Source organism: Mastigoproctus giganteus, chromosome 1 (assembly GCF_048544385.1).
Source record: "Mastigoproctus giganteus isolate SK-2022 chromosome 1, ASM4854438v1, whole genome shotgun sequence".
Classification (NCBI taxonomy): Eukaryota; Metazoa; Arthropoda; class Arachnida; order Uropygi; family Thelyphonidae; genus Mastigoproctus; species Mastigoproctus giganteus.
Window position 1 is genome coordinate 48,633,194 of NC_143575.1, and position 24,309 is coordinate 48,657,502.

General features: G+C 38.7%; 2 protein-coding genes across 2 annotated transcripts; both read left to right on the plus strand.

Annotated features, from left to right (window-relative positions):
- Window positions 1–6,582: 6,582 nt before the first annotated feature.
- On the plus strand, window positions 6,583–7,191 carry LOC150090773 (uncharacterized). The gene has a single exon (XM_090371672.1). It carries the CDS (start codon window positions 6,583–6,585, stop codon window positions 7,189–7,191), a length of 609 nt encoding a protein of 202 aa, XP_090227798.1.
- A 1,994-nt stretch (window positions 7,192–9,185) lies between these two features.
- Window positions 9,186–20,655, plus strand: LOC150090774 (uncharacterized). Its single transcript, XM_090380055.1, has 6 exons — window positions 9,186–9,320; window positions 13,530–13,594; window positions 17,081–17,185; window positions 17,344–17,370; window positions 17,633–17,716; window positions 20,517–20,655. The coding sequence occupies exons 1-5, from the start codon at window positions 9,197–9,199 to the stop codon at window positions 17,699–17,701; spliced, it is 390 nt and encodes a 129-aa protein (XP_090236181.1). The 5' UTR covers window positions 9,186–9,196; the 3' UTR covers window positions 17,702–17,716; window positions 20,517–20,655.
- Window positions 20,656–24,309: the final 3,654 nt, after the last annotated feature.

Below are 24,309 nucleotides of genomic sequence, written 5' to 3' on the forward strand. Positions count from 1 at the left end.
GGGATTGGGGCCTCAACCGCCGCACTCTCTCGCTGTTCTACAGAGCAGTATTTCTACCGACGATTACATACACTGCAGGGACATGGTATCCGAGACCAAAAATAGCAGTAAACAGAAAGAAGCTCGAAGCTATTCAAAGATTTATCCTCCTTACCATTACAAGGGCTTGCCGTACTGTCAGCACCCATGCCCTTCAGGTGCTGGCAGGCGTCCTCCCTTTGGACCTGGAGGTGATATATCATGCGGGTTCCTCTACCAACTATCAAAAGGCACATCGGTGACCTTCATGGAGCATACCATTGATCCCAATAACAACTTGAAGGCTGAAAAGAAGCACCTTTGCCTCCATTTACAGCAGACCTGGCAAGATAGATGGGCTAACTCCACTAAAGGAGATATCTATAGGAAATTTATTCCACATATCAACAAGGTATATCCCAAGTTTCCTTCATGGTTCTCCCCCGGCCTGCATGCAACTTTCGTGCTAACAGTTCACGGATCCATCAGAGTCAAGCTCTCAAGTCTTGGAATTATTGATTTCCATTGCTTCACTCTAATGCTTATTCCTTCATTTTCTCTCTCTTTGTCTTCTTTCCCCTGCTTCACCTTGCAACAATTTTGATCATACCCTTTTCCCAAGGTTAATCTCACTTACACTGCTGCATCCCTAACGTGACCCACATTTCTTCTGACCACCGCACCCTACGAAGACCGCGCTCTTTCTCTCTTCAACCCAACTCTTTTCCCTCACGCGCTTATTTTTCGCGCTTTTTTCTTTGTTCCTCTTAATTTTTTTCTCTGGCTAATCACTTCCCCCAATTCTCAGCAACTTCTTCCTAATTCGGTCGCCGGTCCTTGTACCCCTTTCTTAGATTCGTTCCGATTCGACGGCACTATTGTTCGTAGCGGAGGACGTCATATTGTTCGAAAGTATCCAGAATGTTCTGGCCAGCAATCCGACGCTCCACATGTTTCCGTTAGTCATGACTATTGCATTAACCATCTTTAGAATTCATACAGGTGCAGCTAACCAGTGCCTTCGCCTTTACCACTCACTACTAAAACCCTATTCCTGGCTGTCTCCCTAATAACCATGACCGTTCATTTATTTCTGTATTACCTTTACTAAGTTCTCTCTCTTTGAGCTCCGTGACCCTACTATTCCATGTAGCCACAGTTGCTGATGCACCAACAACCCCAACAACTACTCCATGTAAGCTGTCTAGCCCCCCCCCGTAGTTTTTCTATCCATTGTTTCTTCCACTTACAGCAACGGTTCCTTTTAATCTACTTCGTCGCGATTGTTCTTTTTTTCCAAGAATAGACTTATTTACATTTCCATTTCCATGTAATATTTCAACTTAATTTCTCATCACATACTCTGTAAGATTATGTGATGAGAAATTTTAATAGGGACTTTCCGTCCCTATTAAAATTTGTATTTACTCTTATTAAATTCTTACCCTCTATTAAAATTTCTTTAGCCTTCATATATATACACACACCATATACTTATGTACATGTAAGATTTGCATCTTACACGCCACACCTCGACCCCTGCTTACGTTGGTTTACACCTGGGTGGTCACTCACAGTGTGCTTGTGCAAGGAGGTTATACCCAGGGTTACTAACAGTCCCACCATCGTGAAGGTGTAAAGCAGAGGATTTGGCTGTCACAGACCGTCCGGACTTCGCGGAAATTGGGTCCACTTGACTTGAATGTCACCCGAATATCAGTTCCATCAGCGTTTTATACTCCCAGATAGCAAGTACAGCTTGTCTGGCATATCTGAGAGAATGTTTGTGATAACTTCAAGGACCGAAGCGAACGTACAAAAACCAAGCCCGGTTTTGTTCAAAGAATTTATTCCATTCCACCAAAGTAAATGGAGAAACCTACCCTCGAGTGGCTAGTGTATTCTCCCAGAAAAGGAAAAGTCTACTGTTTTGTGCGCAAACTTTTCTATAACCAAACTACCTCAGCTCCTGCTTTAGCTACTACTGGATTCGATGATTGGCATCACGCTTATCTTGTTCAAACCCACGGAAACTCTAAAAATCATATCAACTCTACGCTAACATACTTAACAAGAAAGCGTGGTCAAACACTCACTTCAAAACTCGAAGAGCAAATCAAAGCAGAACAAGATTACAGGTGGCATGTACTTCAACGAGTTGTTGCAGTGATTTCCCTTTTGGCAGAACGGGCTTGGCATTTAGGGGAGATGATAAGCCATTTGGTTCACCAAACAATGGTAACTTTCTTGGATTGCTTGAATTAATTGCCAAATTTGATCCCTTCGTGTGTGCTCACGCAACACAGCGGCAACCCCCAAGGCAGAATGCGCTTGTCCCACAGGAACTAGTAGTTGTTGGTGACTCTAGTGTCAGGGAAACGGGAAACATGCTTTGTAAAAAGGATAGGTGGAACAGGACCAGGGTATGTCTGCCAGGGGCAAAGGTTGATGACGTTGTAGAGCAGATATCATCTTTTAGGGGCACAAAAGGTGATATAGTTGTACACGTTGGCACTAATGATATTAATAGTAGGAGACAGACAGAATTACTTAACAAGTACAGGTCACTGATGAAAAAAAGCCGTGAATTAGGGTTGAATTTGAAAGTGTCTGCAATTCTGCCCAGACACGATAGGAGGGAGTATATGATGAGAGCCTTGTCGATCAATTCGGCCCTGGAAAGATTGTGCAAGGCTCAAGGGGTAGAATTTTTTTCAGCCTGGACTGTACTTGTTAACAGGAGAGACTGCTTCTACAGGGATGGGATACACTTAAATAGAAAGGGTACAAGAATATTTTCTGATGCTATTGAGGCAGTGTTAGGTGGGTCGGAAAACTGCTAGCTTGGGGGGAGACAAAGACCAATAGATTTTTTTTTTTTTTTGGCTGGTGCAGCATAAGCCATAGGCTTTCTTGCACCATACGGCCGTTACTAATACTAATACTAATACTAATTGACAGTAGCCACTGGCAGAGGTGAAAGAGATTCTAGCACAACTTCTATTAGAATAAGTAGCGACCTGGAGCGAGGGATGTTGGGGGTTTCAGGGACGGTGGCAGTCATCGTGAAACAGGTGGGTGTATGGGATGTGTTAGGTAACTAAGAATAAGAATAGGTGCATGTATACTTGCATGTATACTAACGCTAGAAGTATAGTAAATAAATTTGATGAATTTGAAGTGTTGGTCAAGACATCAAAGGCGGATATTGTTGGGATATCGGAGACGTGGTGTCACAAAGATATAAAGAATGCCGAACTGGAATTTGGGGAGTACAATGTGTACAGAAAGGATAGACAGGATAGGAAGGGAGGAGGTGTTATGCTGTTAATAAAGAAAAACATAAAATCAAAAGAAGTGCATCCGGTTGATATAGATGAACAGTGCACTGTTGAGTCAGTTTGGTGTGACATAAGCACTGCGAAAGCAAAAATAAGAGTAGGAGTGTGTTATAGGCATAATGACTTGAATGAGTACAGTGAACAGTTGTACAGAGAAATAGAGTGGGCTAGTAAATCGGAATGTCTTGTAATGTGGGATTTTAACTTCCCAGATATTGACTGGAACTTGTGGGTTGGTCACTTGCACACTAGTAACACTTGTGGATTTATTGGATGATTGTTTTCTGCAGCAGCATGTTTGAGTGGTAACCAGAGAGGGGTAATACTCTTGATCTGGTTATCAGCAGAGATCATTCGTGTATTAGGAATTTGCAGATAAAAGAACCACTAGGTGGCAGTGATCACAGTGTACTGACGTGGGATTTACTTAAAGATTTAATTACCATCAGGGGTAAAGGAAAGGGTTTTTGCTTCTGTAAAGGCGAGTACAGTGGTCTCCGACAGTTTTTAAATTCCGTACAGTGGGATCAACTGACGAGGTTACCAGCAGTAAATTCTAAGTGGGAAGCATTCAAGGTATTAATCGTGGATGCTACTAAAAGGTTCATACCTATTAAGAAATATTGTTCAAGGTTTAGGCCTAAATGGTTGTCAAATGAACTAATGAGACTCGTAACAGAGAAGAAAAATGCATGGGATGCATATAAATTATCAAGCGACTCAAAAACCTATGGCAGATATAAGTTAATCTGTAATCAGGTCACAAAGGAGGTTCGGCAGGCGAAGGCAGATTACGAGAAATCATTGGCAAAAGATGCTAAGAAAAACAGCAAGGATTTCTTTACTTATATAAACTCTAAAAGGAAGGGGATGAATATGATTGGTCCACTTGACATCGATGGTTCGACTGTTGATGATCCTGCTCAGATAGCAAACAAACTGAATGAGTATTTTGCATCTACATTCACACATGAGGAATTATTAAGGTTTGAAAATGGCAGAAGGTTATCAAATTGTAGCAGGATACTTAATGTTTTGTAATAACTGAGAGCAAAGTGGAAGAGAAATTGTTGAAGTTAAACGTAAGAAAAGCACCTGGGGTGGATGGGATGTGTCCAGTTATATTAAAGGAGGCGGCAAAGCAACTAAGCAAACCCTTAGCCATAATTATGAGAGCATCCTTGGACTCAGGGGAGCTTCCCACGGACTGGAGATGTGCAAATATATCCCCAATTCATAAAGAGGGATCGAAGGGTGACACGAGTAATTACAGACCAGTTAGTTTCACTTCTTTTCCCGGTAAAATAATGGAGTCGCTGGTTAAAGATGCATTGCAGGATCATCTAGACAGGACTGCAGCAATAATTCAGACACAGCCTGGGTTTGTTAAGGGAAAGTCTTGTCTGACAAATTTGATAGGATATTATGATGTCGTTACAAAGGAACTGGATGCAAAAAATAATTTTGATATCATATATTTGGATTTCAGGAAAGCTTTTGACACTGTTGCGCATGGAAGACTATTGTACAAATTGGAGCAGAATGGTATTAAGGGTAAGTTGCTACAATGGATAAAAGGATGGTTAAGTGCGAGAAGACAGAGGGTGGTAATCAATGGGTGCTGCTCTTCTTGGACTAATGTCATTAGTGGAGTCCCACAGGGTTCCGTGTTAGGTCCACCGAGTTTTGTATATTTATCAATGATATTGATGAAGGTATATCAGGCTTAATGTCGAAGTTTGCAGATGATACAAAGGTTGGCAGGGTTGTTAATGACAGTAATGGCAGTGTGCTATTGCAACAGGATCTAGATAATTTGGGCGGATGGGCTAAGAAGTGGCAACTCAAGTTTAACCTTGACAAATGCAAAGTACTGCATATGGGTAGAAGTAACCCCAGATAAACGTACCAACTGTGTGGTATTACACTTAAGGTGGTAGAAAATGAAAAAGACCTGGGAGTAATTGTGCAGGCAGATATGAAGTTTTCTGAGCAATGCAGACAGGCTGCCAGGGCCGGTCATGGGGTTTTGTCAATGATATATAGGAATTTTGCTAGCAGGGAAAAGATAGGTGATTATCCCCCTGTATAAGGCAATGGTCAGGCCACGCCTTGAGTACTGCGTACAGGTCTGGAGGCCTCATTTTAGGAAGGATGTAGATTTACTTGAGAAGGGCAACAAGATTGGTGAGGGGAACGAAGGGATCCTCTTATCAAGAGAGGCTTAAGTTCTGCAAATTGCAGTGGCTGGAGACTAGGCACCTGCGTGGTGATCTGATTGAGGTGTATAAGGCCTTGAATGGGTTGAGTACGCTGAATTCTGATGGGATCCTTCCACTTGTTCAGATTACGAACCTAAGGGGGCATAAATTCAAATTACGAAAGGACAGATGTAGAATAGATGTGCGGAAATTTGCCTTTAGCCAGTGGGTGGTTAATTGCTGGAACAAACTTCCATCTGGCGTTGTGGAAGTTGATAGGTTGAATAAATTTAAGGAGGAACTGGACAGGCATTTGGAGGGAATGGTGTGATTTTTTTTTTTTTTTTGATGATGCTGCATAAGCTCATACATTTGCTTTCTTGCATCACATGCCACTACTACTACTACTACATAAATCAGTATGGAGGTAAAGGCTCTGGTCATCCATCGTACTTCTCCAAAACCATATGTGAAGAGGTTATCCAGTTGATGGCTAATAAAGTTCGAGAATCAACTCTGAGCGACATCGAACAAGCAAGTTATTTTAGTTTATCAGTCGATTCAACCCCTGATGTTTCCCATGTTGATCAACTTACTGTTATTGTTTCTCCTAGTGATAGATTACCAATTGAACGCTTTGAGCTTTTTGGAACTGAAAGATCACACCGCCGCCGAAAGTATGGCTGAGCTGATACTGAACTACTTCAGTGAACTTGAAATAGATTTCAGTAAATGTAGGGGACAATCATATGACAATGCAGCCAATATTCCTGGAAAGTATAACGGCGTTCAACAAAAAAATTCCGGAAAGGAACAAGTTTGCAAAGTTTATTCCATGCGCTGGATATTCCCTAAATGTAGTTGGACGAACCGCAGTTGACTCGTGCCTGGATGCAGCGAATTTTTTTGGCACAATATATGAGCTTTATCGTTTTTTTCTCAGCTTCTATAAAAAGAATTGCAGTGCTAAAAAGTTTCTTGCCTTCTGAGTCAAAAGTTCCTAAACATTTATCAGACACAAGATGGGAGGGGAGGCTCACGCCAAAGCTACTGCAGCTATTAGCGAAAGTTATGCTAACATTGTTGAAGCCCTCAGTCATATTTACTGTAATGAAACTGAAAGAGGAGATACTAGACGACAGGATGAAAATCTTCTGCAGAAAATGGAAGAATTTGAATTCATTTTCATGCTACACCTTTGGACACATTTGCTAGATCAATTTCATAAAGTTAGCAAGGCACTCCAAAGTTCGCAAATTTCATTGAGCATATGTGCAAATATTTACAGCTCACTATTGCAGTTCGTATCAAACACTCGGGCTAATTTTGATGAAATTGAACAGCAAGCAAAATTTACTCTACCAGATGTAGAGTACAAAACTGTCAAAAGAAGGCAGCGAATACGAAAAAAACAACAACAAAAAAAAAATGATGTGACAGCACCCGAAGCCTTAGACGAACTTTCTCCAAGAGACAATTTTAGGATAAATTCATTTATCCTTGTCATGGATGCTCTTGAAGCCAACCTAGACAGAAGAGCAACAGTGTATAGGAGTGTAGCTGGCAATTTTTCATTTTTGGTGAACCTGCAAGCAACCAAGGAACAGATTCATAATAGCGTCGAGTGTTGATGTAAGAGTATCCAAAGGATGTTGACCTTAGTCTAGTCGATGAACCCTTGCACTACCACCTGTACGTCAAACAAGCTCACCCTGAAAAAGAAAATTTCAGCCACCAAGATATGTATCAAATAATATTCCAGGAGAAAATTCCGACAGCTTTTCCAAATGTGGAAGCAATTTTCAGATTGTTCCTGTGTTTAATGTTTACTAACTGTAGTGGCGAAAGGATTATTTTCGAGACTGAAAAGGATAAAGAATGATTTACGGTCAACAATGTCCCAAGATCGGTTGTCTGATCTAAGCATTCTCTGCATAGATTTTAATGATATAATTGATAAAAGTTTACTTCCAAAAAAGCTCGAAAGAAACTGTTCTGACTTTGTGTATAGTGTAATGTTATAACATAGCTATGATTCCCCTATGAATGTTCCGACTGAACGTCTTCATTAATTCTATACTTTTGTGAACTTATTGAAGGTTATAATTTTATAAACAATCGTTTTATCAATGCTAAAATTTCAGCAATATTCTACTTTCATTGAGTAGATATAGAATAGAACGAGGTTTTGTTTCTCATGATCAGATGCTATTAATTTTGGGCCTCCCAAAGTCTCCTAGCCCAGGGCCTCCAGTTGCTTTAATCCAGCACTGACGCTAATACACACATTACACTTTTTAAACCTCTGGCCTTCACAGAGTTCTGTGATACACAAACAGAATACACAACGCGGAGATGGAGGAAACCCCTGAGGCCGTTAGACATCGAACCCTTTACTTTATTCTCTTAATTAACTAATTCAACAGAACATTGGACTTTGTAATTTACGGGCCTCAGATAATTGTCTGAATTGTCTAGGCTTCCTGTTCTCATGTTCTACTCTGATAAAAGATCACGTATTAATAAATTCTGAAAAATGTTCAGAAATGAATCATAAGTAATGTTCCCTCTTCACGCACACGGATTTGAAATGATGAAAAAAAAAAAAAAAAAGAAAGATGTAAAGTGTTCGATGTCTAACGGCCCGAGGGTTTTCCTCCATCTCTGTGTACTCTGTTTGTGTATCACAGAACTCTGTGAAGGCCAGAGGTATATAAAATGTAATGTGGTGTTGTGTTGTTCTTCTGACTGAAATAATGACATTGTTATTTTTAATTTTTTCATCTTTTTCATTTTAAATTTTTTATTTAATTGAATTTGACAACTGCTTGATTTGCGTATATGTATGCATCCCCTCAAACTTGACATCCTAAGTGACCGCCTAGGGCACCTATATGAACCTGGTTATTAGCACACTGTGTCAACTAGCCACATATGAATAGTTAATGGATGCTGTCTTTGGAAATTACGCTGGTTTCCCAATATCTTTGACGTCTACGTGTTTTCTGTGTCAGAATAATTTGTCTAAGGCCACTTTTTCTGTTTGTGACCGGAAAAACCCAAGCGAAAATTGCCAGAAAGAACAAGCTACGGTAAACTACTCTTCACTGAAAATCTGACCAGTATTTCATAACTTCAGTAAATTATATATCACACTGGTTACTTAATTTAGATGTCATATTTATTATATACTGCCAACCATCGTTCTCCAATTGAGGAAAATGCCAATTCCTGAAATTTACTGATCCCAAAGGTGTTTCGTTCCTGTAATTTTGAAGGGATTGATATTTTTGATTAATCTTCTATTAATCTGATTTGATTAATCTTTTATTAATCTGATTTGATTACTCTTTTATTAATCTGATATTGATTAATCAATATTAAATTTGATTAATCTTTTATTAACCTTCAAATGAGGTAAAGGTGTTTACTTCACCGAAGAAATTTCATGCAAATACATTTTTGCCTGCCGGCGGAAATGTATTAGTATGAAAGTTTCGTCGAAGACACTCCTATTTCACTGTATTTGAAAAAAATAAATAATAAATAAAATAAAAATAAGATAGAGCGAAACTCGTAGAACTTGTGATGCAACTTCATCTGAAATCACCGTAACGCATCTCCCGGTGGGTATAAATGGTAAGTAATAGGTTACGCATTGCTACTTTCCTGTTGGTATCATCAGTCATGCATTTCAAAGTCTGTGTTTTGTTATGCACTATTTCTATAGCAACTGCTATTACTTTTCAAGAAATTTGTGGTAAGTAATTTGAACCCTGTGATTGAGGGTTTCATTTTATGTTTAATTTAATTATTCAATCGCTTGTTTTATTATATATACCTGAGCCAAAATTTTGGATTTTATGGTTATCATTATTATTTCGGTATCATTATTTGGTCATTATCATTATTGTGCTGGTAGGCAATGGCATACACCACATTATCTGATGCCACAGAGACCATAACAAAATCAACTCCAAAAACTGCTGTTAAAGGAAGACCTGCAACTAGGTGGAAGGATGGGATCAGTGAACTTTTGGGCGTGACATTTTGCGATGCCGCTCGTATAGCATATGATCGATGCAGTTGGAGGATTTTGTTGGTGTCCACAACAGCTCCTCGGGGAACTATGTGACTGGAAGAAGAAGATCATTATTTATTGTACATATTAATAATTACGTAAGCTTATTTTAATTGGGGCATTCCATGTTATAATTGTGGGTTAAATAAATAATGGATAAATGTATGATTTTAAAAATTAATTTTTCAATCAACGGTGTCTGTAATGAGTGCATTTTACTTTTTTATAATGAAATATATAAATTAAGAACTGAAACGATTAATTAAAATTGTTAATTAAAATGATCACGAATAAAAAATACAGTATATGATTAAATGATTTCATAGAACAATGAAGGATTTTCATCCCGTGAAGTGACAACTCGACTTCACTCTGCTATTCAGGAGACGAGTAGCGGTAGGGGGCAAGACAATAATTTACACAGGCACTATTGCTCCAGGAGGGGGATTCAAGGTTGCATGCTCCGCCGCAATGCGATTATATAGAGCTTCTAAATTATGTTCGCCAGGGCCCCAGACTATCAAAATCCAGCATTAGTGGTGGGCAGGGAGTTAATAACAACCTAACGAAAGATTGTCCAGTCCCTGTAAAATAATTGGTCCCCCTCCGTAAAATATACTAAGATTGCCCAAGTACAGTCCAGTTAAAAGCTTAGCTTTGTCCTTGAAGAAACACAAGCCAAAATCTGGCTAGAAGAGGAACAGAAGCATTTATTTTTTAATGAAAATGCTGATCTAGATTACTAGAAGTATCTAGATTACTTTAGGTTCCAGCAGAGCCCATTTATGAGAGAGAGAGAGAGAGAGAGAGAGAGAGAGAGGCGGACAGTTTTCGGCGGGGGACGAACTAGTGTTTCTACCAGCACTTATAAATTCATGGTTGGGTTCAGGAGTAATTGAGAAACCCATGGTTGAGGTGAATTACATTTTTGTCTTCGGCAAAGATTTTTGCTTTTCTCTTTTTTTTTTTTTTTTTTTTTTTTTGAATCTTCGTGTTAAAAGCGGAGTACCTTGTTTCACTCTTTTGTGTAAGGGCAGAGAGTAACTCGAGAGTTGAGTTAAATTTTACTAGAGGCTAGTTAAATTTTACTAATTTTACTACGAGAGTTGAGTTAGATTTTACTAAAATTTTTTCAAATTTTGTTATCTTTAAATTTTTTTTTAATCTCATGATTGTCATAGCATATTTTGAAAAATAGGTGGAATAAAGCATGGAAAACGATGTGAAATTATTCCATTTTGTATAAGATGGAACAATTTTAAATCATAAGTACCATTGAGTGACAAATCGTGTTACGGTTTGGACGGACCAGCTTTTCATTGCATGAAGTTAGATTGATGGTACTGTGGGTGGTCTTTAAGGATGATTGATAATTTGATATCGTTGAAAACTCCACCCAACGCTGATACAAATGGCTCAAGGCCTTAAGTTTTCCAACAGGACAACATCTCCATCTCCTCAGTGCGTGGTGTCTTGGAAAAGAATCACGTGACAGTAATGAAAGGGCCTGATCTCAGTGAACAGAGCGGTTATGAGATGCATTTAAAAAAAATAGGAGAGTACTAATCAATGGAAGAGTATAACATCATTAAAAATTGTTCCGCTGGAGAGGAATGGAGAAATATTTCTGTCGCGGGCTTCATTAATTAGTAGAAAGAGTCTTTAACATTTTGCATTACAGGTCAAAGGAAGCCCATTGATATATTTAGATGTGATCTGCAACCTATTGTTTGTCTTTTCCTCTTAGTGTCCGGATACTTTTTTAGTACAGTACTGTATATGTTGGGCAACGTGTCGCTCGCAGCGCAATTTTCCGCTATAGTTGCACCCAGGACTAAAAATGGGCGAAACATGGAAGGATATAGTCTTCCATGTTTCCGAAGTTGTTGTGACTGCCAATGCTGATATCGTTAGGAGTTGGTTCTGTCTTCTTAGAACTGTATTCACATTATTCTGAATAGTCGCTTCCAACTCTGGTTACTACACTAACATTTGGGAACACAATGAACTGGGGTTTTATTCATTGTTGTATGTAGGGTTGCCAAGTATCCGGTTTTGACCCGAATATTTGAGCTTAATTTCTGGTAGACAATTTGAACAAATATCGGAAGTAAATGTTGGGTAATTCCTCAATTTGTTTGTGTAGATTTTGTAACCTGCACTGTTCACATAGCCAGAATAATAAGTTCCAAAGGTTTCAATGAAACCTTTGGAACCTTTGAAATGCGCAATCAAATTTAAATCATAAGTTGTATATTATTATTTTGAGCAAAGTTTTATTATTATTATTATTATTATTATTATGTAATCTCCCATTACAATGAGGCACATTGTGGCCGTAGAAGACTTTGTGCCAAAAACACTCATTTCAATCAAGAAACCATTACAATGTGAACTCTTTAAAAAAAAAAAAAAAAATATGCCAGACTTGTTTTTATACCTATATATCCAATATTTATATGCTATAATAGGAATTGACAGAAATGCACAAACCAGAAGTTATGGATAAACGAAACCGAAAGTTGCGAATAAACGAAACGGGAAGATACTGGTATATGGAAAAGATAGTTGTCCGGATTTCCTGAGGAGGCCACATGCCATCCTTTTGCTATCCACATGCTACTATTGTAGCAACGCGAATTAATGAAATCGTCTAGTTCACATGCTTCACTCAAGGCAGTTTTAATGTATACTCATACTTATGGATAAAGGAAAGTAAAAGAAAAAAAAAGTGATTATGCTATTGTGCGAAACTTCTTTTGTGGGAGAGGAAATATCCTCCAAATCTTAGAGGAGACACTCGTTTACGAACTTGAAATGTTAAAAGTCCCGAAAGTTCGTTTTTGAACGATATTTTTAATATGTACAGTACTGTAGTTTGTATCTTCGCTATTAGGTGGGTGTACCTAATAAAGTGCCCACTCCGTGTATATGTCATTTATGCCACTGCTCTATAACTAGAGCGGTAGCAAGACTTTTCAGCAACTGAATGCCAATAATTAAAAAACAGAAATAAATAATGTTACCCCACTATGTGAAAAGGTCTCAGTAATACCGAATCCATCTTTGTCCCCAAGAACTAATGCTTGCCTGCAGTCGCTACATAACGTGTCCTGGATATATCCTGTATATTCCACCGTGTACAGTTTATATGGAGCAAATATTGGTCATTTCATTGCATTTATGAAGGATATATGGCACAATTCACCAGGCATCCCATCCCCAGGAGCTGCGCCACATCCATATTGACCTTGGCAAAGTTCGAAGTAGTAGTAGTAAAAGGTATTTATAAACAGCAGTGCGTAAAAGGTTCAATTTAAAAAGCACTTCTATAAATGTTGTCAGCCACAAGGTATCACAATATGTTCCTAAATTTTGTGCATTCTCTAGCGGATTTATCTATTCGAAGGATGAAAAACTGGAGTGTGCTAAGAAGACTGATTCTTTGAAAACTCAAATAAAACTGTTTCTTTCAGCAGCCTAGGTCACAGGTCAGCATACTTTTAATTATAATTTCTCGGATGGCCCTTGTAGGTAGCACGGTTGGTATAAACAACTGTCTTCTGTACACCGGCTGGAAAATGCCCCGGTTCGAATCCCATCGATGAGGCTAGGAATTTTTATCTACCTTTTCACAAAGTGGCAGAGTTAGTCGGTGTCAGGAGAGCGTTGCATGGTTTTTCGTCCAGCAAACAGGCAAATCGATCACTGAACAGATGAAATTTTTGCAGACATATTATATACGGTGAAATATGGCCTGAGTTGCTGATGCGCCTACAGCAACAACAACTTTCTAGGAACAAATACGATTATTGATGTTCACTCGAAATACAAGCCTTTTTATTTATTTATCTCTTGAACTTATGGTAGCTATTTTCATATTTTCAGATTTATATCCATCGAACATAAAAGATAATTTCTGGCAGTGTGTGCGAAAAGGATTAGTAAGCGAGGTAAGATATTATGCCTTATGTATAAGTTCAATAAACCAATTTAATTAAATTCATAATGAAACTAATTCCTTGCGTTATAAGATATTGTAAGGAAATAAATCAATGAGAATGTTTTTCTTGGTGACTTGTGCAAGGTGACATTGACAGGAATACATCAGGATGCATCATGAGCAATGCATACTCTTACAAGTTTTTGAAGTCTTATTTTAGGAAGGATGTAGATCTATTGGAAATGTAAAGATGAGCAACGTGACTAGTTTGAGGAACAAAAGTGTATTCTTATCAGAAAATACTTGAATTCTGAAAATTGCAGCGTCTGCCCGCTCGATACGTAATCTATTATACAGTATCTTTCCAGAAATGCTGAAAGGGAAGTCTTAACATTCCAGCATTTCTGGAAAGTTTTTTTAATGGCCGATGTTGTGAACAAATACTGAACAAACAGTATCACCGTGAAAGCCAGAAAAAAATTTTGTGTTGTAAATGAAGTATTGTGTTGGGTTCTGTTGGGTGTCCTGGCTTTTGGCCGCAGGGCCTCTGATGGGGCCCCACGTTGCCCGCACACACCACTAGAAGGTAGCCAGGCTGCCCATAATTCTCTGGCTAGTCTCCTCCAGGTCGCCTGAGCTTCCTGGAAAGAGACCAAGTAAAAAAAAAAAAAAAGATATAGGGTAAAGGTTTGTTGTTTGTTATTTGGTTTTTAGGAGCATTAGCAACTAAGGCCATATTGCTCCAGGTTATGCGGTGGTCTTTCCCTGACCTTTTCGCATCGTCCGTATTTGGTGGTGACGGGCTGGAACCCCGGTCTAATCAAGAAGCGTGTGCTACGCACTGCTGCTCCTTCCCACCTGGCTACGGAGGCGCTAGGGTAAAGGAAAGGAGGTATAGACAGAGGGACGGAGAATGTAAGGGAAGGCATCCTTCGCAGGTTGGGTGGGAATTCTTCCACCTAAGCGGAACTGGAAGAAGAGGGCCCTCGAAAGGGTGGGAAGACAGTCACGTATTAAGAGAGACACGGATGAAACAATTCAAGCGACCTGAGCGTCAAGTTTAGTAGCTAGAAATGGTCACAATCTAGGTGAAGTTGTTCAGTATATGAGAAAAGGGTGTTGATCAATGTGCATAAGTTCCAGGACTGTAGGGCGCCAGTCGTTTAAAAGCACTGCGGGATTAAGGTATGGGCTAGTATAACCCTTGCCCGAGACGCCATTCTTTAAGGGGCACCAAATATTACAAATCATGAAAAATATATATATATATCCTTAGCAAAGGAGGCGCCGAAAAATCTTTCTGCCGGGAGCGCGAAAATACCTTGGTTCTGCTCTGTTTAAAAGCAAATAAATGGGTTCAGTAAACTAAATACTGAAGCATCCCTATTCTTTCTTGTACGACACAAAAGAGGATAAATTTAAATTGGAAGAGGTCGTTGCAGGATTGATGCGCGAAAATTTGCTTTCAGCCGAAGAATAATTAATTGTTGGAACAAACTTCCACTTGGTGTTGTGGAAGTGGGTAGTGCGATTAAATTTAAAGGAAAATTGAACAAATTCTTAGAAAGGCTGGACAAACAAAGTGGGTAGTTTTTTCAATGGCTGATGTTGTATAAGCTTGCTTCTTTGTATCATTTTGCCACTACTAGCATTGATATTATACACGCAATATTTTCAACCTTACGTGTGGCCTTTGGGTTCAGCCACACCACCGGTGCTCCGGATGCAAAGGATTTTCATCTTCAGTTAATCCATTGTCTCGCATTTTCAACACACGCATATGGCCAGTAGCGTAGCTACCATGTAGGCAGGCAAGGCAATTGCCTCCGGGCCAGGGCCCTTTAGGGGCCCGGCGTCTTTGGCTGTCTCCTGTTTTTGCAATTTTAATTAATTAAGTAGGGGGTCCGAACATTTCTTTGCCTCCGGGCCCCATAAAGGGTAGCTACGCTAGTGCATACAGCGGATGTATTCCTGATATCCTCTAATACAATTCCTGATATATTTTATATCAAATGAATGCTCTACAACAAATAATATAATGCATTTTTTAAAATGTATAAGGAAAAAAAATGGCAGTAGTTTTAATCAATGCAATGAGGTAGCGAATAAAATCGACTCATAGTTTCAATCAGTAAAAACCATGTGCCTTTGTAATTGAAGTACCTTGTTACACCTTTTAAGAATTGGCTGTGGCAGTCCCAGGTAAGGGCTAAAGGGGTTATAGCCCTTCTTAAGTCCTCCTTTAGAATATTCTGGGACCACCACTGTCTACAGATGAACAAATTTCCATTAAAAATGAAAAACACAGGAATAAGAGAGTATAAAAAAAGGTGTTATAAAACAGCGGTTCATTGCGGTGCAGAGGTTTTTAGAATAAGTGTCTTAGAATTCCAAATCTGCTTAGATGTGCTTTAGAATTCCGAGGCCTGGGATTCCCTACAGATCAGTATATATCTGGAACTGCAGAATAAACATGGACTCATCAGAAAATAATAGACTAATGATCTTCTGTGGCATGAGGTGAGTGAAGCACAAAGTGTGCAACTCCTAGAGGCATACACAAATATTCATAATGTTCTAAAGTAATCGTCAACCTGCACCTTTTTCCAACATTCGAAGATTTTTGCATTAATTTATGGTTATAATCCTATAGAGGAAATCTTAGCGGGTCTACCTACTCAAAACCTTCTGGTACCAGTGCTGACTCTTGTAACCTTCTCCAAATTTTGGGGACAACCGCACGATTAACACCGAACCCATCCTGACAATTGACAACATTACTTCACAATTACCAGCCTCAATCCTTCTCTCCAGTGTGGATGTCCAGCACAAACATACTTACAGGTGGTTTCTTTTAGACATTCTTTTAACAACCGAAAACCCTGACGTGACTGGTTGGTTCACTGAAAGGACAAGCTAGCTTTCCCGCTCGTTTCCTTATAAAGTGAGATTTCTAAAACTATATTATAAACTAAATCACCTTGTAGTCACGCCATTTTAACTTTATTCAATATGTGAAATCTATGCCGAGTTTTATATATGTAATATACGTTCATAGCGTGTTTGTGATATGTGTAAATAATATATATATGTAACTTATAAGATAAAGTCAACGATGGGTGGAGAGAAACACTGTAACTCAAAAAATCTTCCAATGGACACAGAATAAAGAATCAAGTAACCTGTAATACTGAATGTATTACTTTTGGCTAGTATTTTTAAAGAAATGTTCTTGTTTTCATACTATGCGCCTTAGTGCACTCTTGATCACTTCCGTTTGTCTTCGCCTTTTTCTAACGTATACTGTCTACATCCAAAAATAAATAAATAACAATTACCTCTATATGTCATAATAACTCTCCTAGACATTGGAGAGCCCTGAAAGGTGATCCTGATGTATCCAAACTATATATAGGCTAAATAATTCTAGCATATTCGTCTAGTTGTATTCACCTGAATTATACAAACTGGTTGTTTTTATGTCATTGTATAATAGAGTGGATGGAACAAGTGGGACGGATGCAAAACGAAAGTAGCAGGCAGCGAAATCAGTGATGTCGACGCTGTCAAAGACCTCTGCGTTCTGGAAAAAGTCAAAGAGGTAGGTAATCTTGTATTCAGTTAAACATCTTAATTCCCTCAAATACTAAACATTCTTTGCTTAGTATTAATCTACATCTTATATGCAGTTGATTTAAATTTGGTTGTTTATATATTCGCAAATCTAATGTTTTTGTTTGTTTGTTTGTTTTTTTTTAGATGGGTGCATGTACGGATGATCAAGAGGTAAGGTCTTGTCCAAGCTGACTTACTTCCCATTAATGAACTTCATTCAAATTAGGCTATATTCCTATTTATTTGTAAAGCAATGCCATAAGGGTCGAAAGCCCTGGATGGCATCCTGGACCTATCTGTAGTAAAATTAATTATATTATAATATCTTCCGCAAGTCTTTTGAAGTTAATTTTAGTATGGACAGGCAAAAAGCCACTTAATTATGAAAAAAAAAAAAAAAAAACAGAATCAATATTATATTTTTGTTTTAAAGGAGATTAAAGGGACGGACCTAGAAGTTGTCAAAAGATGCCAAGAAGAGACTGGTTTCCAACCCCTTTGAATAATTTTGATCAAGGTTCGTATGTTATTTTTAATATATTTAACATTGCTCTTGTCTTGGAATAAGAAATAACTTATCAAATTCCATAAGCTACCAAGGTGCTTGTGATTCAAAAGAAACACAATTCATAATATAGTTTGTTTTATTTCAAATATTCTTATAGTAATTATCGCAGAGTTTACAATAAGTTTGATTTCAATTGTTATTGTAAACATAAATATAATAGAGATTGCAGTAAATGTTTAAAGTTTTCTCTTTCCCAAATGTAAGCGCAAACTCTCTTTCAACATTTGATAAGGCTTGGCATCGTGTTTAAACAGTTATCATTGAAATTTCTGATTCGAGATTGTCTTATTGACATAATTAAGACAATCTGATTCGAGATGATTTCGAGATGGCGTCAGCGAGATGATTTCATTACAGATTTTTTGAATAAACCTGCGAATTAAACTTGAAATTAAGTTTATTTTTTTTTTCTTCCTTTAAATTATAGTCTGAGAAATATTTTCCAGAAGTTTACACGTTTTTTTAGGTATTTTTAATAAACAAAATATTTCTGAGTGTAAATAATATTATTCATTTTTTAATTTCCTGTATAGTCTGTAAAATCTTTAAAATAATACAGTTTGTTTATTTACTGTATGTTATTATTGATAGTAATAGTAATAATAAAAGCAGTTGCCAGTAATGCAAGAAGGCAAGCCGATACTGCATCATCCAAAAAAAAAAAAAAAAAAAAAACCAACACTTCCCATCTCACCTGTCCATCCCCTCATAACAATTTATCTGTTTCTTCCTTGAATTTATGCAGACTATAAGCTATCCAACCTACCTACAACAACAGATGGGAGTTTCTTCCAACAATCAACCACCCTGTTACTCACATCCGACTTGCAACCATCCTTCCTCAATTTGAATATATGCTCCCTCATGTTTGTAGTCAGAACAAGAGGAAGGATTTCATCAGCACTGGTTTACTCAATCCATTCAAGGACTTAATCACCGCAATCAGATCTCTTTGCAGGTCCAATCTGATTGCCCTTCTCTGCACTCGTTCCAGCAGATTTACATCCTTCCTAAAGTGAGGTCTCCAGGCCTGTATATACTACTCATTGTTATTACAGTAATATTTTCGGAGCATCAGCGACTAAAGCTATATTCGTGTATATTGCTTATAAATTGCGTATGGTCTGAGGACAGTTTTCTGTTTGTTGGAAAAAAAAAACCTGAGTTTCCGGGAGAAGCGACCATGCTACCCTCGTCTGAGACCGACTAACTCAGCAAAGTTGTGAAAAAGGTCCATAAAAATTCCTCCCGTCTTCAAACTCAGGTCAGTCAAACTGAGGGTTTTCCACCCGGTGTGGGGAGGACGTTGATCCTACCAATTGTTCTGCTACGAGGACATACATTACTCAAAATGCGGCCTAACCATGGCCTTGTACGAGGGCATAATCACCTCCTTATCCCTCCTAACTTTAACCATGACTCCATCTTTATCTATTGATAAAACCACATGAGCTGTTCTGGCAGCCTGTGTGCACTGCCACTGTTCAGAGAATTTTATATATGACTGCACAATTACCTCTGGGTCTTTCATTTTCCACTACTAAAAATAAACTATTATATATTTAGGCCATCCGAATAATTAAATTCATCTGCCGTGCTGTGTCAAGGTTTTTCCCCCAGTTTCAAGGGGAAAGACCTTGCTATCTACCTGAGACCGACTAACTCAGCCATGGAGTGAAAAAAGCCCATTAAAGCTCCTCGCTTCATCGACGGGATTCGAACCCGTGCCTTTTCCACCACTGTGAGTGTACCACACATTATTCCTGGATTACTGCTACCCATCTGCAATACCTTTCATTAATCAATGTTAATCTTCAATCGCCACTTCTCAGCCCATCTGCCTAAATTGTCTATACCTTGTTGCGGTAGCCACTGTCTGTCTTCACACACTCAACCATCCCTTTATCCATAGCAGCAACTTTCCCTTAGGGCCACATTGCTCCAATTTGCATAGCAATCTTACATGTGAAACAGTATCAAAAGCTTTTCTGAAATCTATGTATATGATTTAAAAATTATTTTTTGCATCGAGTTTCTCTGTTTCTGCATCATAGTATCAAATCAGATTGGTCAGAGAAGTTCGACAAGATGGCTCCTTAACAATTATACTGCAATCTCCATTCGGAAATTACAGTATAATTGTATTCCTATCTAAATGGTCCTGCATTACTTCTTTAACCAATGACTCCATTATTCTTTCTGGAACAGAAGTTAAACAGGTCCGTAATCACTCGTGTCTCCCTTTATGAACTGGGGATACATTCGGATATCTCCAGTCCGCAGGGACCTTCCCTGAATCCAAAGATGCTCTCATAATCATAGCTAAAGGTTTGCTTACCTCTTTTGCTATCTCTTTTATATAACTGGATGGATCTTATCCACCCCAGGTGCAGTTTTTACGTTTAGCTTCAACAATTTGTCTTCCACTTCTCTGTCAGTTATCACAAAATCATCCAGATCACTGCCAGAATTTGATTCAGTTTTGGCATCCCCTTCCCTAAACAGTTCCTCATGTGAAAGTTTGGGAACCTCTAAGTCTACTCAAACGAGTTTTTAGTTGTGAACCCACTATCACGGATGACAGATATTTTCTGTTATTTGATAGCTCTTGGCTAGCCATTGGGAAATTACAGGGGAAAATGTGTGCATTATTTTTTAAAAAGAGAATAGACAGTTAACACTGTGAATTATGTATGATTTTGTCAACACAATGTTAATAAATTAATAATCTTTTTTGTTATGTTTCCAGATATCTGGATGTCTGTAAAAGGATAGTGGATCTTCTTCAGTAGTTTGCTCTTTGGAATAGAAAGAAATATCAAGAAATGTTTAAATGAGACAAATGTGTACTTAATTTTGTGTTACTTAATTTTGTGTATGTTATGTTTGTGAAATAAATAGTGTTTAAAAAGGTATGATTTTATTTCCTCACTCTAAACCGAAGCATAAACGAAATGAAAGACATTTCATTAACCTCTAACCTTTATCTAAACGTTGCACTTAGGAGAGTCCCAAGATTCAGTAACAAGGTGGTTTAATTTTAAACCCAACGTGATCATTTAATTGAATCAATTCATAATGGAAATCATTAACAGAAGACCAGGATCTTGCCAACCAATGGATAGCACGCTGTTACCGATTTTTGGTATGATAATGCCAAAAAATTTAAACTTCTGTTCCTATTACAGTGCAGTGACGATTACGTGAGTGATGTACACGGCAAGAAGCCCAGGGTGTGTGTGTATGTGTGTGTCCCATTTACTGGCATCAAAAACAGGCACTTGAGAGCAGCGAACTCGTGAATTTATGGACTGTCATACTATTTGCACATAAATCCAAGTATGCGAAAGAGTCAATAAATTTATTATGGTAGTCATATGTGAGACTATCTTTTTTTTTTTTTTTTTTTTTTATGTAAACCCCAAACACGAGAGGTATTAGAACCTATAGTACTTGGTACCGTGTTTGGACTTGAACTTCTGTAGACTGTAATTTGCAGAAATACGTGTGAAGGAAGTTTGTTCTAGAAAACGGCAGTTGAATGAATAAACGAGGTTGGTTCTGTGAGTTTGAAGTTGGACAGTAAATGGATGTTGGCTGGTGTCACCACGTGTTCGGACTGTTTTGAAAGAGACAGCGGGAATTATAGAAGCCAATTCAGAAGAACAGTGCCCATGGAAGTATCTGTGGAAAAGTCATGCAGCAGAAACAGTACGTCTATGAGACAGTGAGTGGAGAGACTGTGTTACAGAGAGGAGTCATTAATTAACCTAACTGCCCTCTTCTGAATGGAATCTAGAAGCCTGAGAGAGGTTTTGGGGGCACCACACCAGATGTGGGAACAATATTCCAGGGCTGGGGGGATTTGCGATTTATACAGAGTGAGCAGCTGTTTGGAAGAAAAGTAACGCCGAGAGAAAGAGAAAACAAAGTTTTTTAGATGCAGAGGAAGCAATATTTCTAATGTGCTTGTGCCAAGAGAGATTAGAAGTCAGGGTAATCCCCAAAAGAGATATATAATTTTCCCTAGAAATCGAGTGTAACCAAAGATAAGCATAGGTGCGGAAGAATCCTTTTTGCGAGATATAAAACAAGACTGAGTTTTAGAAGGATTGAAATCAACTACGTTGTCTTTGCCCCACTGGAGAATTACCTGGAGATCAGCAATTAAGGAATTGGATATTCGAGAAGTTGAAGCTGATTGAGCAGGGCAAGGTTTCTCAAAATGTAAAGTGCAATGCAATGTGCTATCATCGGCAAAACTATGGATAGGATTTCCAGTCAATGGAAGAAGGTCATTAAAATACAAGATGAAAAGAGTGGGGGAAGGAATTGAACCTTGGGGGACACCGGCATTAGTCGAGAAGTTAGAAGACAGAGAGCCATCTACCATCACCCTCAGTGAGCGATCAGAGGGAAAACTCGATAACCAATTACAGGAAACAGTTGGCAAACCATAAGATGGAAACTTGTTTAGAAGACCTTTATGACCTTTTTCGAAGAAGACCTTTTTTCGATCGTGTTTATGCCAAACATGATCGAAAGCCTTTGAGATGTTAAGAGCAACTACTTGTATTTCACCGAACCTTTCCATTGAATTAGTCCATAAATGGGTAACATAAGCCAGAATATCTCCAGTGGATCGACACTGACGGAATCCATACTGGCGATCGATGATCAGACGGAAGGTTTCTAGGTAGTTTAAGAGTTGGCGGTTAATTGTATTCTCCATTACTTTAGAGAGAGTAGAAGTAATTGCAATGGGACGATAAATGGATGGGGGAGACTTGTCACCCTTTTTAGGAACTGGCTGAATATGAGCAAATTTCCAAGCAGAAGGGAAAACACATTTGGAATAAGAAAACGAAAAAAGCGGCAGAGAATAGGAGTAAGTTCAGGAGCACAGGTTTTGAGAACAAATGGAGAAATACCATCGGGACCTGGAGCTTTCTTAGCATCAAGATTCGTCAAAATCCTTCTGACATCCTTTTGACGGAAGATCACAAGACGCATTGAATGGAGCGTGTTGGAAATGGTGGGAGGTGTTTTACCAAGATCATTAATTCATGAGTTGGAAGAAAAATGGGATGCTAGCAGATCAGCTTTATCCTTGGCTGAAGTGACAACAGAACCATCTGGTTTGGACAGAGGTGGGAGCAGAGATGGGCAAAAGTTGTGGCCAATAGCTTTCGCGAGAGACCAGAATGCTCGGCTATCATTAGGACAAGAAGCAAGTTTTCTACTCTTTGCCTGTTCAAACTCTAGTTTGGACTGATTAATAACTGTTGCGAGCTTTGGTGTAGGCAGAAAATGAAACTTGAGAATTAGAAACAAGCCAATTACGATATGCAACGTTCTTCTCTTGAACAGCCTTAGCACATTTAGTGGAAAACCAAGGTTTAGATAAAGGATGAGATTGTAAAGTGGAGTGTGGGATAAAGGATTCCATTCCTGCAAGAATAATTTCACTGTCACGATCTGAGCAAACATTGACATCAGAAGTTTTGAAACAGTAATCCGACCAAGGAAAATAAAAGAAATCTCGCAGGTTGTCCCATTTTGCATTCTTGTAATGCCAAACAACACGAGGTTGGGAATAGCCATGAGATAAAGGCTCTGTTGGAGAAGAGACAATCACCAAGTTGAGATCCGAAGTGCCTAAAGGACCTCTCACTTCGACCGTGTACTTAGAAGGATTGTTTGTGAGAAAAAGATGAAGTGTGTTGGCTGTATGATTAGGATTGTCCGGTATTCTTGTAGGTAAATGAACAATCTGCAAGGTCATTAGTAATTGCAAAAGTTTCATCATCTCGACCAGCTGGGTCGGTGTGACTAGAAAACGTAAGCCAGCTGGATTCGTGGACATTAAAATCACCAAGGAAAATTACCTCACTGTTAGAAAAGTTGGACTGGATAAAGTCAATTTGCAAAGAGAGGAAATCAAAGAGCTCCACCGTCTCTATTCCAAAGTGGAGTTGGGAGAACGGTAGAGACAACAGATGAATTTGACACAATGAGGTAGAGATTTTAAGCCAGAGAAGATCAAAGAGAGGAGATTCCAAATTGCCAAGCCTGTGACGGGGAATATCAGAACGCACATATGCACAAGTACCACCTTTGAGGCGAAAGGTATCGTATAGCGAATAATTTGGGCGTCTGAGATGAGCAGTAGTTCGAAAAAGTGGGAGGAACATGCTGTATGAAGTAATGAAATTTTTGGATATCGGCGCCTCCGTAGCCAGGTGGGAAGGAGCACACGCTTCTCGATTACACCGGGGTTCGAGCCCGTCACCACCTAATACGGAGGATGCGGAAAAGTCAAGGGAATGACCACCGCATATTCCCGGACCAATATGGCCTTAGTTGCTAATGCTCCTAAAAACCAAATAACAAACAAACAATAACAATTAATGAAATTTTTGGATATGGCGTACACATGGTAAGAATATACCTAGATCCTTGACATACCGTGGCCTCGACAATGCCCCACGCATACACACTACTCGGACTCCTTCCAGTCACTATCTGGCAGAGTAGAGGTA

Excerpts from the sequence above, each read along its gene's own strand:
- LOC150090773 (XM_090371672.1), top strand. The coding sequence starts at position 6,583 with ATGGGAGGGGAGGCTCACGCCAAAGCTACTGCAGCTATTAGCGAAAGT.
- LOC150090774 (XM_090380055.1), top strand. The coding sequence starts at position 9,197 with ATGGTAAGTAATAGGTTACGCATTGCTACTTTCCTGTTGGTATCATCA. Across the intron at positions 13,595-17,080 it reads GAAAAGGATTAGTAAGCGAG|AGTGGATGGAACAAGTGGGA; the intron begins GTAAGATATTAT and ends ATTGTATAATAG. Across the intron at positions 17,186-17,343 it reads TTCTGGAAAAAGTCAAAGAG|ATGGGTGCATGTACGGATGA; the intron begins GTAGGTAATCTT and ends GTTTTTTTTTAG.